The sequence below is a fragment of the Bombus flavifrons genome, chromosome 5 (genome assembly GCF_040668555.2).
Source record: "Bombus flavifrons isolate JBK064 chromosome 5, iyBomFlav1_principal, whole genome shotgun sequence".
In the NCBI taxonomy this organism is placed as follows: domain Eukaryota; kingdom Metazoa; phylum Arthropoda; class Insecta; order Hymenoptera; family Apidae; genus Bombus; species Bombus flavifrons.
Window position 1 is genome coordinate 15,748,978 of NC_138446.1, and position 16,819 is coordinate 15,765,796.

A 16,819-nucleotide genomic window follows, 5' to 3' on the forward strand; every position below is an offset into this window, starting at 1 on the left:
TCAACGTGCTCGCGTGATACCGGCAAACAATCGCGCGACATTAATTTTTCCATGTCCAAAATTTCGCTCCACCGATTTTTCAGTGGTTCCTCCTTCAAATGGAAGAAAGAATCGTATTTGTTATAGCACTTGCGTAACGATCGACTAAACCAATGTATATTAAATTTCCTTTCGCGTAGCAGTACTTTCGTATGATTAACAAAAATTTAATACCGTGAAAATGAAACGTAGAGTCTGAGGAGAAAGCGTGTGATTGAAAAATAAGGCAAATACTGAGAATAATTTTTATAGATAGCAACCACTGTAAATGATTAAGAGCGAATGGTGAGCGAAAAAGCAGACAATATTTGGCTAAAGAATCGTATATATAAATTATGACGTTAATACAACATCGTAGAACTAACACGAAAGCTTGTAATTTAAATCCCACTTACTCGAAACCGCGATTCCTCCGCGTGTTTCGCCTCGCATTACGAATTCTCTAGCGGCAAGAGAGCTATTACACCGTAAAGGGTGGGAGTAATTGAAACGAAAGATACAGGATCACTGTATTCGAAATGGATTTCGATTCCCTGGGTGGCAGGCGATTCTCGCGATACGTAGCCCAAGTGTGACAAAGAAGGAGACGTGAGTTGTAATTCTTAAAGAAAATCATCGAACGAAGCGAATGCTTGGAGCGAGCAACTTAGATAGCGAATAATAGAATCACCACGAGAAGAAGATACATTCTTCTCGTTCAGGATATTAGAAACGTGCGTAGATTGCAAACGGACAGGTCAATGACAAGAACCGGAAATAGGTACGGATGCCCGATAGCCGAGTGGAGTTTCTCCGGGCTTGGAGTGGACAGAGACGGGAAAAAAAGGAGATTTAACGGTCGAAGGAACTCGAACGGCCAAATGGAACAGGGGTGGAGACTGTGTTGGGTTGAAAACCACCCCCTGTTCGTTCTGGGTTTCGAAATTGAACGCGCAAGTCTGCTTGACCGTACAGAACACCGCATCGCGACACGGAGAAATAGGGAATAACCATCCGTTTTATACCGGTGCGATCGCGTGAAATCAATTTTATGCCGGACTGGGGCTGGACCGTTGATTGACATTTGGATAAAAACAAAATGCCGGAGATGCTTGATTTTCAATCGACGTTTCCATCGGCGAATAGCAATTTTGTTTTTTCATAAGAGAAATAAATGGGTTTCTAGGGAAATTTACAAATTCCATGTTGATAATTTGTAATTTGTAAAATCTCTCTCCTAACGTTAATTCGATCGTGCAAGACATTTATGCAGGGCTGTAAATTTGAACAGCGCGATTAAATGGTAAATCGTGGATAGAAAGTAAGATAATTATTTAAGATGCAATGTAAAATATTTCTACATGCGCTGTTGAGCCCGGAATGTGAACGTTTTCGATATAAATTACCCAAGCAGGAGATGTGAAAAATTGAGGACAGATAACATCAATGTTCGTACGTGACTAAAATAAACCGCTCGCGCCATATTCGAACACCTGCAATTTTAATACCGTCGCTGGAAACTGGATCGACGATAAATTCATATAATCCGTATATAAACATATTTTTGTCACTGTCCCTCGCATCTAGCACGTTTTTGTCGACTCGTATCGACGCTTATTCCTTCGTAGATGAATACCCTCGTTCGCTCGTCGCGGCGGTTTCCCTGGTAATTTTAATTGCACGCTTCGAAACAAATATTGACCGAGAAAAAATAATCCTCGAGGTTGGTAAATAAACGCGATTGTCGTTTTTATCGGTATTTCACTCACCTTCGATCGCATCTACATGAAACTTACATTCGTTACGAATAATCTCGTATCGTTCCCATGGCACCTCGTAATTCCTATTTGTCTATCCTTTGCCAACAGCATTTCGTAAATAAGTAAATAAATCAGAACAGCGCAAATGAATAGATTGAGAAAGATGAACAAATAAATCAAACAAGAGAAATGTACACAATTTGAGTACTGTAATACTATTGTGTGTTGCATAAAGCGAACCGCCTCAATTCTTTAATAAATCTTATCTTCGAAAAGCGATTCCAAAGGTTCAGCACCTCGTATACCGGATTACAGAGGAATAAAAAGTACTCTTTCCTACAGGATTTTATTCTCCATACTTTCAAGGGAGAAATTGGTATATCTGTTCCCCTGCTATCCCTCGAATATATCTCTCCATTTTCAACCACGTGCCTATTCTCAAAACATTCTGTCTTACTCGAAACCGACAGCTTCTCGCGAACAAACGAGATTCTACCTTTGCCTCTGATCCTTTCATAAACGTCTCAAACAACGTTCACACAACTTACGTAACAGTCTCAAAAATGGCACGTATTTTCTACGCTTGGCTACGGCGTACAGCGACAATTTCGTTTCACTCGCGGAAGAGTTAGTGTTTGCCGCCGCGTTTCCCCAACTTCCATATATTTGTCAAAGGTCAATCTTTATTATCCGTAAAACACTCTGTCAGCTATATTATAGTTATTCGTTCTTAACTTGCCCTTAAATTTCTGTGTCTATCATTTTTTTGTTCTCTTCTGCACGTAATATACATATCATTTTCTCTCGCGTTATCTCTCTCATAGCATTATCGCGTTATCTTTCTTACGTGCGACGCTTCGTATCTTTATGAAAAAGCATATATAGTAAATACGATACAACGAAACGTAAATCATATTTTCGCCCATTCTACGGTGCGCTATGTTCGTCTGTGTTATCGTGGAAAAGAGGTCGGCTTGCGAGCTGACCTCGTAAAAGCTATGAAACCAGAACCATCTTAATAATGATAAAAATAATAATAATCGTAATCGCGACGGAAGACAATAATCCGTGGTGAGCTTAAGGCGCAACGAAATTGTCGGCAATAAAAGCTTAGCACTCCATCGATGCTGCTCGTTCTCTGTGGTTAAGCTCGACAAAGTCGAGTTTGGTCGGCTACGTTTCAGCCCTCTGGCCGTCGCCACGGAACAGACGAGTCTGCCTCCGGGAAAGGAACCGGAATATGGACGAAAAGAGGAGAGCGAATAGAGTGGAAACCCGGTTATCCCGTTGGAATTCCAATTTGTTGGGCGCGCCGCGTGTATTTTCGCGCGGGGGGAAAGAAACCAGCCGTAGGCGAGGAGATGAAGCGTATTGTCCGGCGGATGAGTTCGGCAAAGACAGAAAAACGGGACAGGGAATCGCCTCTTTGAATCCACGGCATCGTCGAATCTGTCGCATCGTTTACGTTCAATGGCTATTATCACGTTTATCCGTCGATGCTGTTGTCGTGCGCGACATACTTTTATGTTTCTGAGGATAGCGTTATTTTTGTATTAAACACGCTAGATTTTACGAATACGTAATAGTTTTTTTATTATATTACACTTTTTTGTTCTAGCAAAGTTTTACTGCGACGCAATTAACGTTACGAAGCGATTTATGCTTGACTCTAAATTTCAATTTTCACGACGATTTTTCCGTAGATTTAATATTCGTATTCATGAAAGGTTCGTTATTCAAAGTTCCATACATGACCGATTATATTTCATTGACAATTTACAACAATAAGGCCTCCGATGTTCGTATACTGCGTAACGTGTCAATAACAAGCGAAGCATCGCACAGCCGTGTGGCAAATACTATCCGTAGAGAATTTGAAAGCTCGCAGTGCAAGTAACTTGTAATTTTACGTTAATCACGGTATTGTGCAAGCTCGTTTACGTATTACCATGTATAATTGCTTTCGTTGAACGCTTCGTTCTACCGAATTACTAACTGAATCAGATTATCATGCTAGGTAACGGCTCGCAAAGCGATCGACACCGAATTCACTAACCTGAATAATCCGCTTTCTAATAGGATCCTTCTCCTCTGTGAACGAAATAAAACATCGATACTACATCGATGGAAAAACGAGGCGAGGGAAAATATTTTCAATCTTTATCTTTCGTTATGCCATTAACAAAAATCACAAGACATTCGCACTTATCTACAAGGTAGTCCAAAGATACGACAACATTTTTTTATGAAAGGGGGAACAAAAGTGAAGCCACGCTTCACGGTGATGCAGAAAAATGGCAGAGGTGGAGCGAGTGCGGCCGCTGTAACTGATGCAAATGACCCGCTTGCACGACAAAAAGATAGACGAACAATGTCATTCGTGTCAGCTCTTCTGCTGTTGTACGTCATTTTCACGTACTGGCGCATTATCGTTTCAGTCCTAGCGACGATAGATACCGCGACCTGTTCGACCACCGTTAATAACTTTGTAAATTTCTACGTGGAGTGACAGATGAAAAGAAAAAGAATTTTGTTGAAATATGTCAGAAAAATTATAGACCGCGTACAGAATACCGACTGCACTGGCTGTTACTAGATTTCGTTACGATATTAATGAAACTTGAAAACATTTCGTATAGTATATTCACAAGAGACTCGTAGTATTCGGTTAGATTCGCGAGCCTGTGTATATTCGTGTCACGAGAAGTCTTTCGAGTTTCGTAAACGAGAAAGATAAGACGTTTTATCTCTTCCTTTTCCAATGAAGATTTCGCACGAACAGAGTTTTAAAAAGTCTCTCGCGTAAAAGTATCGCTAACGAGAATTCTCTTTCCTTCGACTCGATCCTCCTCTTTCTCGCCATTCTTTTCTCTGCCAAGCAAGTAAGTAAGTAGCAGTCCTCCAATCTTCTCTGAGATTCGCATAATCAAACGTTCAGTCAGCGAGATGCATCCGGTATGAGGAGGACTTTCATTTTGCCCGATATGTCATCCAAAGAACAAGAAGGAAAAAGAACAAGAGACGTTTGAAAGGTTGACGAGGTGAAAACGAGGACGATGCTCCCGTTTTCGGCAAGCTGGCGGTTCACGCGCAAAAAGATGCGTGTCACTGGATCAGACTTTGTTCTTATTGTCCTACGTCTTCCCCAGTACTATTTTTTCTTCTTTTTAGAGCTTAATACGTACACGGACTGTGATAGGCAAGTTTTCTGGTACGACGTCCCGTTGGTACTTCGGCCCTTTTCTTTTTTCCTTTCTTTTTTGTATCGTTGAAAGTTTACCTAGAAGATTAATACTAAAACTACACAGTTTTCTCTGCGAGTTGCCTGAATCGGCGGTTTCGTCGTTTTACTTGGGGAAATTATCTGTTTCAGAAGAAACGAGGTTGGAAAGCTCATTGAGAAAAGAAGGTTCAGAGAGTCGAGCATTTGGCAGCGGAGTTGAAAACTGAAAGGCGACAAAGTTTCGCCACTAAGTTGGAAACTTTGGAACTGATATAAATGGCCGGTCGGTCACTCGGGCTAAGCGGTTTGCAATTTACTCGCGAAAAGTTCTTCTCCCCGTTTGCGGTAATAAACCGAATCGATTAGAGCTTCGCACAGGATGCAATATCGTTGAATGAAATCGTTGCTATATCGCGATGGGAATGGCTATCTCTCTCTTCCGACCGAATTTCCATTTCACAGAGACAACCTGTCTTGTCTATCGAGGCTCGGTTTTCGAATTCCGTTTGATATCGCTGGCAAAATTCTAATAACAGAAGATATTCCTCCTTGCGCGGTAAATTAAAACACGAAGTAGCGATACAATTAGAAGCGGCACTGCAGACAATTTTGCTACGAAGATTGAAAGACGACAGTATAACGCTGCCCTAATCAGACCCTTGATAAAAAAAGAAAAACAATAAAAAGTTACTAAAAAGAAACTTGGTTCGTTCGAACAAAGTTGTGTAAAGGCGTTGAAAGAAGAAAAGCAGCAATAAAGAAACAGCTTGGGAACAATCTAGCGAGAATTTCAGAGTAAAAATGAAAATAACATAAGCGTACTAGAAAAGAAATTCCACTGAAATAAAGACGGTGTAGGAATAAAAAACACCAGAAGTACAACATACATAAAGAACAGGCACCATAAAGAAGATAGAAAATATCACGTTAGGAAAAGAAACAAAGTTCTTCTAAGTAAAAATATGATGTCTGTAAAGATCAACAGGCTTCATAATTTCTGGGATATCCTAAATGGACTACGCGAAACTTGGAGATGACGGCTTTAAGCGAAGCACGGTCGAATTACAGAATCGTTAATGTGAAAGTATGATAATACACGGGCTGTAGACGATGCCTGATGAATGTTTCGTACAAAAGAACTTGACTCGCAAAAATTCGAAACGCCGTTAAACTTTTCAAGAGTGAACAATCCGAACAGCTTGATGAATAAAAAAGGCAATTTCCATGTTATACGGTCGGGTGGATTTTTATGTCGAACATTTCCACGTAAGCTTTTTAATTACACGTTTTTTCGACGCGTTATCGCTACGATGAGTGTTTCTCTGAAAGGTATTTACCGTTCGTTGGAATTGAAAAAAAGTGGATCGTTTACACCCCCACCATTTTACAGATCAAATACGTAGTCGAACGGTGTTTCGACGATGCACGGTTTGTCGACGAAATTTTAATCGAACCATACATTTCCGTCGGTAATTTCGAACAAAGTTACGGCCGATCGCGCATATCGTGTCATCCTTCCTCTTTCAAAAAACCGAAAAAAATATCCCCCCCAAAAAAACAACGACGAAAAAATCGGCAGTACATCGCAACTAAAATAGCAGATTCGCGACATACCACCAACGGCGTATAAGCAACCCTGTGCTCCGTTATTTATCCAGCGAGTATTTCAAAACTGTCTCGCGTTTAATTTACCGTCTCGCATTGATCAAAACTGTCTGCCGTGTTTTGACAAAAAAAAAAAAAGAAAATAATGCAAATGCTACAAAACAGAAGGGCGAAACGAGCGTACGAGGGAAATATAAACGCGTCATAAAGTTGCAGCCTGATCTCGCGCGAAAAACGGGCGGTTCACACTTTTCATCGTGCCTACCCCTTTTTTCTTTCTCGTTGACTGGAACGAGGTTTTATTCCGACCGGGGATGGCTGGCTCAAAATTAGATTCGAGAAAAGTATTTAACTTTCGATCAGATGCGGCTTCTCGATTGGCGTAGCAGAAACAAAAGGGTCCCGAGAGCCAGCTAGTTTCGACCATTTGTTTCAATTACATAACATGCTCGAGACATTCGCGCGTGATTTGCCGTTCCGTAACGCCATTTACTGGTCATCGCTGAATTATGGTTTCCCAACAGCCCCATATATATCCTATCAGATCCCTATAGGCTCGTTTTCGAGATACGATTACAGTTTTAAAATAAATTCGACAGTTATCGTAATCCTCGCCGATCCGGTTGGGGTAAAAATGCACGTTGCGTGGGATGTGTTTCACGCGCGGTTTCAACAACGAAAATCCGATTGCGTCGAACAATCGAACGCTATGCTTTTTACTTTCACAGAAAAACGAACAGATCAGGATTTCGCGCGCGAACCCATCCCATTACCGATTATCGTAAAGCTGCTAATTGAATGTTATATTCAATATATCCGCGAATTTGCGCATACCGATATTCCGTTTTATTTCTGGTATTGTAGCAACTTGAGTTCGACGCTTTTATGGAGTGGCTCACGAAAGTATTTGAACATTTATCAAATTTTTTATTCATATGTTGCGTATGTTTTATAAAACATTTTATGAGAAATTTCATTAGTGTCGTAACGAGACTGGTCGAAAAATTATGAAAAATATTGTTTAATGTGAATTTGTTTGACGTTACTGTGCAATGAGATAGAAAGCGTGGTACGATGTCATCGTAGGAATATAATGTATTTGATATTCGAATCTTGCGCACTGCGAATAACATGCAGCATTCCTATTTATACAATTAATTTCCACATCATAGACGCGATGCTCATGAGATACCGCGTATAGTGCAGAATCGAATTAATATAAAGTTCGTTTCATTTAATACGATATAATTGCATTTAACAGTAATTACAATTTAATCTATAAATCTAAATCCTTAATATTTTACCATTCGGGTTGCACATACTGCATTGCATACCAAATAACTAAATGAATATAACCGAAATAACATTCTTCAAAATGTTCTTCAACTATATCTATACATTGTTGCATATATATTTCGATTCTTCAAACCGATACTCCAGTTGATCTTTGGTAGTATCTATTTATTGTTAATAGTACCTAACTCTGCTGCATTCGTCGAAACGGTATCATTCTCGCTAAATATGGTTCCATTATCTAATATTGAAAGCAGTCGTCCCAGCGGCGAATCGACGCGAAACGGGATCAAATGAAAAGTGCTAATTAAGCGGTATCGGCGCTGAGCACTGAAACAGCATTTTTAGATTATCCGTTCTCCGTGACGTCCATTTGCCATAATCATTACAAACGCGATCAAACGCAAAGCAACGAGGCTGAGCTGCGCGTTATCCGCGTCCCTGTTCCCAGACTACAGTTTTTCCCGATGCACGCGTATTAAAGACGAGGCATCGGCGGATCGGTGAAATAGGGTGAATCCGTCGTCGGATGAACGACACACGGTGATGCATATTGCGACTGGTAATATACGCGCATCGGCCTCGTTTCTACCTGAAAGCGCACTGCTGTTTGCACGGCCGCTGCATTGTACGTGTGAGTGCACGCGGACTTCGGCGATTAATTAGATTGCTGCTAACGCGGTGCATCAACGAATTGTACACAATCAGAGAGAGAGAGAGAGGGAGAAAGAGAGAGAGAGAGAGAGAACCTGATCCGCACCTTCATTCCTGTACGTTCTCTCTGTACTTTTTGCCCCCGATGTCGATTTTCAGCTACTTTCCTCGATCGTCTACATACGCGCATAATACTTTCATATACATTCTCGTTCATAAATATGGAAACACCAGGTGTATCTTGCCGATAATTTAGTAATTGAAATTAATGAAATTTTAAAACAGGAATTAAAGCCGACTCGATTGATATTTATTTATCTTTATTAATTTTTAACTCTGTAATTATAGAAGAACGTGGATAAAGGATTGTCCAGTTAACGGTATTTTTGCACGCTAATTTCAAACACTCAATACTTTCACGCATCTATAACGCTCAAAACTCAAAATCTCACCTTGAATTATTCACCCCCGAATTATTCACCCTCGAATACGATATATCACGCTTCAGATTATTTTCAAATAAAATTCTTTTCCGATTTGCACGACCATCCTAATGTTTTCCCGTTTTCCTTTTTATCTATTGTGATATTCTTGTTGAACCGTTCCCGTGCACTCGAATTCGACTTTAACGCGAGTTGTACCGTCTGTTTCCACAAAATTCTCCGCAACTCCTATTTCCACGGGCTCTGAACTTCGATTACCGTCTCAAGATGTTCCCCTTTGTTTCTGTATTTCGATTTCTATTAGTATTACGTCTTTGCACCTGTCTTCCGGCGGCAACCTTTCTCTCGCGCGTTGCGCATTTCGAATTCCATTTCTCTGTCCCGTTCCTTCTGTTTCCGCAATTCTCGGCACCGATGCCGGAATCTCAATTCCCGGGCCGAGAATGGTAAAGGAAACATATTAACGCGGACGATGTAATTACTGTGACTTTTCGAGCGCCCTCTTTGCTCCGCGAATCTACGATCAGCTCGTTTCTTTGAGGGGAAATATCTCTTCGTGGCGTCTCTTCGTTACTTTGAAAATTCGTGAAAGCTCATATCCCTCGTATATTTGTTCGAAATTCATCCCGTTTATTCACAGAATTTATGCATTTGCGCCAACGTTACCTTTCGCTTGGTACAGACCAAATTTTCATTCGTTGATACGTAATCCGAAACGTTGATACACCGTAAATAGAATAAAAACATTCTTACGACAAAAAATCGATGGCAGATGCAAGAACAATATAGTAATATGGAATTATTGGGGAGGGATCGTTATCGTAACATTTTCCTCCATAATTCAACGGTAACTATTGATCCGAACGAAATACGATTAAACACGAGGAAAATCAAAGTATTACGATTGAGAGAACAATTAAGGTGACAAAGGATTAGTCGATGAAAGCAATTAAGGATTGTCCTCGCCCAGAAACGGCCAAAAACCTACTTCCATCGAATTTAATCGACGAATGTTTCTCGGCAGTTCTTTGTTTCGTAGAAAAAGGACGAAGAATGAAAAGAAAGAGTAATTTCAAGTAAAATCTGTGTCACGCGACGTGCTTAGCGTTAAATCAGACGATTGCATAGTTGTTTGAAAGGTTGGCGAACGAAACGTCGTCGTGTCTTGCGAAATAGGTATTACGATTCTAACGCTATTAATTAAAGGGATGATACAACGCTGATAAGAAAGGAACTCGTAATTATTCGCAAGCTGACGCTTTAATAAACTTATGCTCGCGGCCTGTAATCATAATTAGTCAAAGCACAGCTACGTGTTTCTTGCAACAGACGCGTGTAGCACGGCATTTAAGTTCAACACAATTCGCAAGTAGGTAACTCGTGTGCACGTGTGTCAACATCTCGTTTCCGCTTTTCCATGGGTATTTAAAAATTTGCTAACTCTCGCGGCAAGTTTCTGCAATTTCCACTATCCAGAGATTCTCAGATAAAATTCTCTTGATGTACCAGGTTCGATAAGATAGGATTATCTGTGTCGCAAGGATATTTGAATCGAGCTAAGTAATTTCCCTTGTAATCCAGCAAATTCGATTATGAATTTTGTAATGCTTCTTGGTTAGATCTAAAGTACACAGAATTTTCTCATTCTCCGTTATTATATTAAAGACTAATGGTGTCCCGTGATATACTAATAGTATCTCAAGTTTGATTATTCTATACAAAGTTCAAAATTGAATCTTGAAACGTTCGAGCTTAGTTGGATAATTCTACTATATCGTGTTAAACTCGAAATTCAACGACAAAGGATCGAATCAATGATATACTTGGTGAAAAAGATGCCTCTCTGGTTGAGCGTAGAATTTGAACGCGTATCGCTTTGAAGGTTTTCGAGTAAGAGAATCGATAGATATGATTTCCTTGGAAACGAGACAGGCTCCCTGATGGAATCGATTCGTTCTCGTTAGCGGCGGTTAAACGACCGTCGATTGGAATATCGGCTTAAAGTTGCTCAGTACCAAACTTCTTTCATTAAACTTGCGAGAATTCACATCCGCCCGTTCAACCCTGTAAGGAAATCCCTTCGGATCACACAAAGCGACAAGGAAGTTCGAAAATTCGCCCCAAACCGCGACAAATTTAAATAGCGAGGCAAACGAGCCGTATCATTATCCGGTCGTCGCTGGCCCTTCTGGTGACATTATAAATTTGAACGCGACCAAAGGCCACGAGAGACCGATGGAATCCAATTACGAACCTGCTAACGAAATTATTGCAAGAGGGATTAACGCCACAAACGTGTGCCAAGGTGTGAACTCTTCGTGTAAACGTTTCTCATGGAGAAGTCGTCAGAATCGTCGACACGGTGGCAAGTGTTATTTTTTTTACTCGACGTCGCGTCTTACGCTCTTTTATCCAGCAACTGTGTACACGTTTTCTTTCGCATCCAAAATGTTATGGCTGAAATCGAAGCTTTAGCCGAAGTATAAAGTTGTTGGCTGCGAGCCCAAGCTCCTTTTAGGCGGCTCGTAACACGACTGAATTATACCAACTCTACCTCTGGCTCTCGAGAGAGAGACGCGTCATCTCTTGCGACTTAGTTTCTCGAACCGCGACTCATGCCACGATCCACCGAGGTTAACGTGTTCCGTGATGCGTCGATTATCGATGCCACATGTCGAAGCTTATGTTTAAACTTACGTTTTATGGAAAAATAAAATCACCACATACCTTTTGATTCCTAATGTATATTAACGAATTTCCTTCCACATACTTTGTGGATAGAACTGATTTTCTCATTTTGAATACTTCACTTTTTCTTTTCCACTCTTTTCCACCTTTTCTAAGCAACAATTTTCGGCAAAATTTATTTAGGTAATACATTTCTATGTATTAACGATTAACGCTATATGTCATCCGTATCGTCATCGCTAGCTGTACGAGTGTGTAAGATAAAGACAATAAGACGGATTACATTAAGAAAATTATAATTTTATAAAGTAAAGACAGTCGTGTATATTTTCTAGATCAAGCCTTTTGTTTGCAATATAATAACTTTTTAAATTCTGTAACCATTAGACAATATAATTCATCCAACAAGTATAATGAGCATGCTATACACGTCACAAAATCTTCTAGAGAGTGATAACGTGCTTTTCTAGAGAAAATAGAACAGGTCCAAGTAATTATATTTTATGCTTCGTGGTCTCGGACACTCGATCCAGTTTTTTCTTCGTTCAACGGTTTATTCCATCGGAATATCGGATCAACGATCCGCGGCATCGAAGTTCTTTCATTAAACTTGAGAGGATTCAGTTGCCTCCGTAGATCCCCCGAGGGAATAACGCGTCGAAGGATCGATAAAGTTACCGGTACCGAGACAAAGAACGGTTTATGGCGCGCATAATTTCCAACCCTCGATCCTCTCTCTTCGGTCAAGCCTCGATTTCTCACGAAATCGCATGCACATCGCAAACTTTGCCGCTTATCCGTGACACGCGAATTTTTCCTTCTGTCCGACACGCGTTCCCCGAGCTGTCTCAACTTTTTGCGTATCCTGCCACATGTAGCATAGTATTCGCACCTACGATCATTCGTAGCGTTCGTGCGATCGCTTTGACGCGAAATTGGTCGACGAAATTTGGAACGATTCCAATTTGAAACGACCAAGCTGAAAGGAAATTCGTAGGGGAAAGTAATGAGAATTCGAAGCGAGTATATGGAAAATACAGGGGCTCGCAAAATTCGAATATTTAACGCGAGAAATTTTTACAAATGCGTTACGTACGTCGTACGAAACTTTTCGCAATTGTCAACGATTATATTAGTAAGATTTGAAAGCAATCACTTTCTTGGGACAGAAAGCGACGTAATTTTGAAACAAAAACACGGTGCAATTAATGGAAACAGCAAACGGAACTTTCATGGTAGATATTTCTAATAATCACACAACGATTGATTATATTTTTGCTCGAGTGGGCTCGCATCGTGCAGTTCCACGATAGCTAGAATTTCCGCAAAAAGCTGGTTCGCATAAAGTGATTCCAATTGGAAATTATTGCGTGCTGCTCGCGACTATTGCGTTATCGATAATCAGAAATCGGTTCTATCCGTCATTTCCGAGAAGGAAGAAGAACCGGTGAAAAATCTCGGTCAGGCGGAAAATGAATTTATCATCGTTATACATCTATGAAAACGAATAGGATTTACATTATCGAATCAGCCTAGAAAATGACGATTAACGATGCGACATTGATATAAACGCAAATGCTGTATGGAAGAGTACAAAGCTCAGTTTAATTAACAATAGCGCGACTGGTCCATAGGAGGACAATTGGAACTCGCACAGTAAACTCTGTGGAGTGTGCAAAAGCGTGCAATCATAAAGGCAACGACCAATAGGGGCGTGTAACACGAGGAGAAATGCAGTTGTCGTTCAACGCCAGGGCGAAAAGCAACAATATGTCTAAGTGCCAACAGCCAAACGCTATCGTAAACATCGATCTGCCAACGTCCAGCGGTTCCCCTCCTGATATCAATTTTCCACCAACGATTCGCTGTCGTAGACAAATGTCGAATTTAAGAAACCTACCAAAACGAACAGCATCCATATGGGTCGCATTTATGCAAAAGTTACATATATACTTGAGGACGCTTTGGAGGAGTATGTAAAGAAATTAATCAAACCAATACTGTTTGTATTAAAAATTATTCATCGATAATAATCAGGTAAATACGAAGGTTTAGAAATGTGACTATTGAAGAAAGAAGATGAAATTGATTCGTCTTCCCTTCATTAACGTTAGGAATACCAGGATTTCTTTTTTCTCGTGTTTGTCTTATAGATACCTATACTTGCATAAAGACACTTGCTAAAGAAATTATACAGAGACGATAAGCGACGATAGCGACGTCACTTGAAAGGTAAAGTATACATCGAAGGAGGAAAGACAAGAATTGATAATGTAATCAGCCTCATTTTTTGGCGCAATTATTTCAACGAATTCAGCGGCGGGTACCACGTGGGAATACGCCTCACGTTCATGGATATTAAAGGCGGCATAAATATGAAAGTAAGAAACGAGGGTCAGCCTCAATTGCGTTTCTACGAACGATGAAAAGGAGAAAAAATTTGAGTGGTCGCCGGAACGAATGCAACAACATAACGAAACGAGCCCTTAGGCAACCAGGACTTGAACTTTCACCATGCTCTCACTAATTGAACGCTCTACCGGTAGCGAATTGCAAACAAAGAAACGCTTAAATTAAGACTAACAGGCAAAAGCTTTTACGACGACCATTGATATAGCATGTTAATCGAATAATGTTGTCAAATAGAAACGCACGTATCATTTGTAATTCAAATATTAAAGGAGATTTTCGTTTACTATGAAAGTATTAAACGAAAAGCTTTGACTCTGCAGACTCAAGACGATGCTGATAACTTTTCTGTACTTTTCAATTTAGAGATCAATGATTGATCAATGTGGCTCGTGAATGATACATATATCAATAAGTGAAAGTAATTTACGTAAGATACAAATTTGTACGAATTTCCACGCATAAGTACACACGCTGACACACAAATATAGACGTGTATTTTGTAGAAAAAAATACAACGTAAAACTATAATTAATCGTGCAGTAGAGTAAATAAATTATAAAGCGTAATGGTCGATTACCGCGTCTCAAAATTCGCAGAAAATTCAGAAATTCGAATTTTGAAACTCGAGCGAAATCTTAATATCGTTATTCACGAAAACAACTGAAAAATCTTTGTATACTATCAGTGCAAATGGTTGGTGACAGAAGTGTACCTATTTGAAGAGGGTTTATTACTCGTCTCGATTCAATTCCACGGACAATAGAGAACCACGCGTCGCAATGAAAGGCGTCCAATCCAGAAAACAATTGGTGTTGGTACAAGGAAACGAAGTGATGTTTTATTTGAGAGTGAGCGAGGAAAACTGGCGAGATTGAAGGTACAGCACGGCAGCGTTAGATTGGAAGGTAGCACAGAGCTAGCAATATGTGGCGATTGTCCTCATCTTTCATCGCGCGAGGAATGGTGGACCTCCAGGGTGAGAGAGGTCAAAGGCGAGGCGCGAAATGGAAAGCCCTTCTTGAAAGCTGTCGCCGGAAAATAGATACAGGTCGCTTATATATGACCCAGTTCCTCTTCCGTTTTCATCCCCCTTTTCTTTTTGATCCTTTGCCCGTTCTCTCTCTCTTTCTCGTTATTTCGTCCTCTTTTCCTCTCTTTGGTCGTAGACTACGTTTCACGAATCACCGGTTGACCATCCGCCCCGATATGGGTCTTTCAAACTCCTATTTACTCTCTCAGTTTTTTCCTCTCTGAATGTTGCCTGGAATCACGCGAAACTGCATCGCGAAATAAAAACGTATCGACCAGTCTCCAAAGAATTGTTTCCCCTCGGGAGTTCCTTCTTCATAGCTCGTTCCAATTTCATTACTTATACATTACCTCGGGCTTATATCAAATAAACGCGACCACCTAACTTCCTAACGAAATTTGCAAGCTTATCTTCTGCAAGTATTGGAAACTCTTTAAGCACACAATACGATGTTATTAACAAGTTGCTCGTCGACAAGCACCACCGCTTGCAGGATCCTCCATCGAAAATTCTATTCTATCGTGGCCCCGTTTCTTTTTCTTCTTTTTTTGCTAGCTCGATCGATTCAGCACCGATGATTGCGATGCTCACGCACAATGAAACACAGGCGAGGACGGTTCCTATTTCTCCTGTATTTTTTCTCGTTTCTTTGGCTGTAAAATCTAAATGGACTTCGGTCACGGGCTATTCGATAATCCACGAGATTTATCGTATTAATGCATCGCTGATTTCTAAGTAGAAGCAACGAAGATCTCTGGCACCGTTAATAAATTATATCAAACAAAGCCGCGAAACGGAAGAGGAGCAGCTAAATCAAAAACGCTCGAGGAACCGCTCAAAGGCTCAAACTCAGCCGATGGCAGCGAGCCATCGAAATGAAAATTATGACGGCACGAACGAGCTTCCGCCTCCTCCGAGATAAATATTAGTCGGAAAAAGTGGCTACAATTTTCTCCAGCGGATTATTCGTCTTCGTGTATGATTTATACAAAATAATCGTGGCAATTAAAATTTGTCATTCCGATTGAATTTATATCGAGACCCGCCATTGTTACCTAATGAAATTATTACAAGTACAGCATTCGTCGTAATATTCGGTAAAGAAAAGAAATGCTTAGATTCCATTTAGTCGTCCATCCTAGTCGTATTCGTAAAAATATCATAAGTATCCACGATCTATCGATCGCGTTAAACACCGTTACTCGATTCCGTTATAAACTTCGCCGCTGTTACCTAATCAAATTTTCTCTTTGGTTGAACAGGTGCAATGAGCTAATGGCGTAACCGGGAACACGAGGCCCCGAAACCTTGGCCTCGAGTAGCCCGCCGTGACCACCACACCGATCCAGACGATCGCATCGGCGCTCACTAACGTGCCGCCCAAAACACGTCCAAGTACGTGCACGCGAGTGACGTGGTCGTCGTTCGAAACGACGACATGTCGTTCTTGCTTAGTCGAGGCGGCCGAAAGGGGCCCATCATCTGCTTCGTAGGCCTTCTTCTGGTCTTCGCTCTTTATCAGCTAGGCATTATCTGCGGTTCCATGAAGTACGTGCCCACAGCGATGATGGTCGCCAAAGAGGTAAGTCTGTTCGCATTTTATATCCGCTAATTAGGTCATAGTTACAACGAATACGTGTTGTATCGAACTGTTGTTCTCGTCATAGCCTACAAAATAGATAAAAACTTGACG

General features: G+C 40.7%; 1 protein-coding gene across 1 annotated transcript in view; it reads left to right on the plus strand.

The window, feature by feature from the left end:
• The window catches only part of Tpst (tyrosylprotein sulfotransferase), a 182,220-nt gene that overhangs the window by 155,001 nt on the left and 10,400 nt on the right, over positions 1 to 16,819 (plus strand). Inside the window, exon 3 of the mRNA XM_069114288.1 lies at positions 16,389 to 16,708. Coding sequence (XP_068970389.1) covers positions 16,565 to 16,708 — 144 coding nt within the window. The 5' untranslated portion in view covers positions 16,389 to 16,564. The remainder of the gene's footprint in view (positions 1 to 16,388; positions 16,709 to 16,819) is intronic.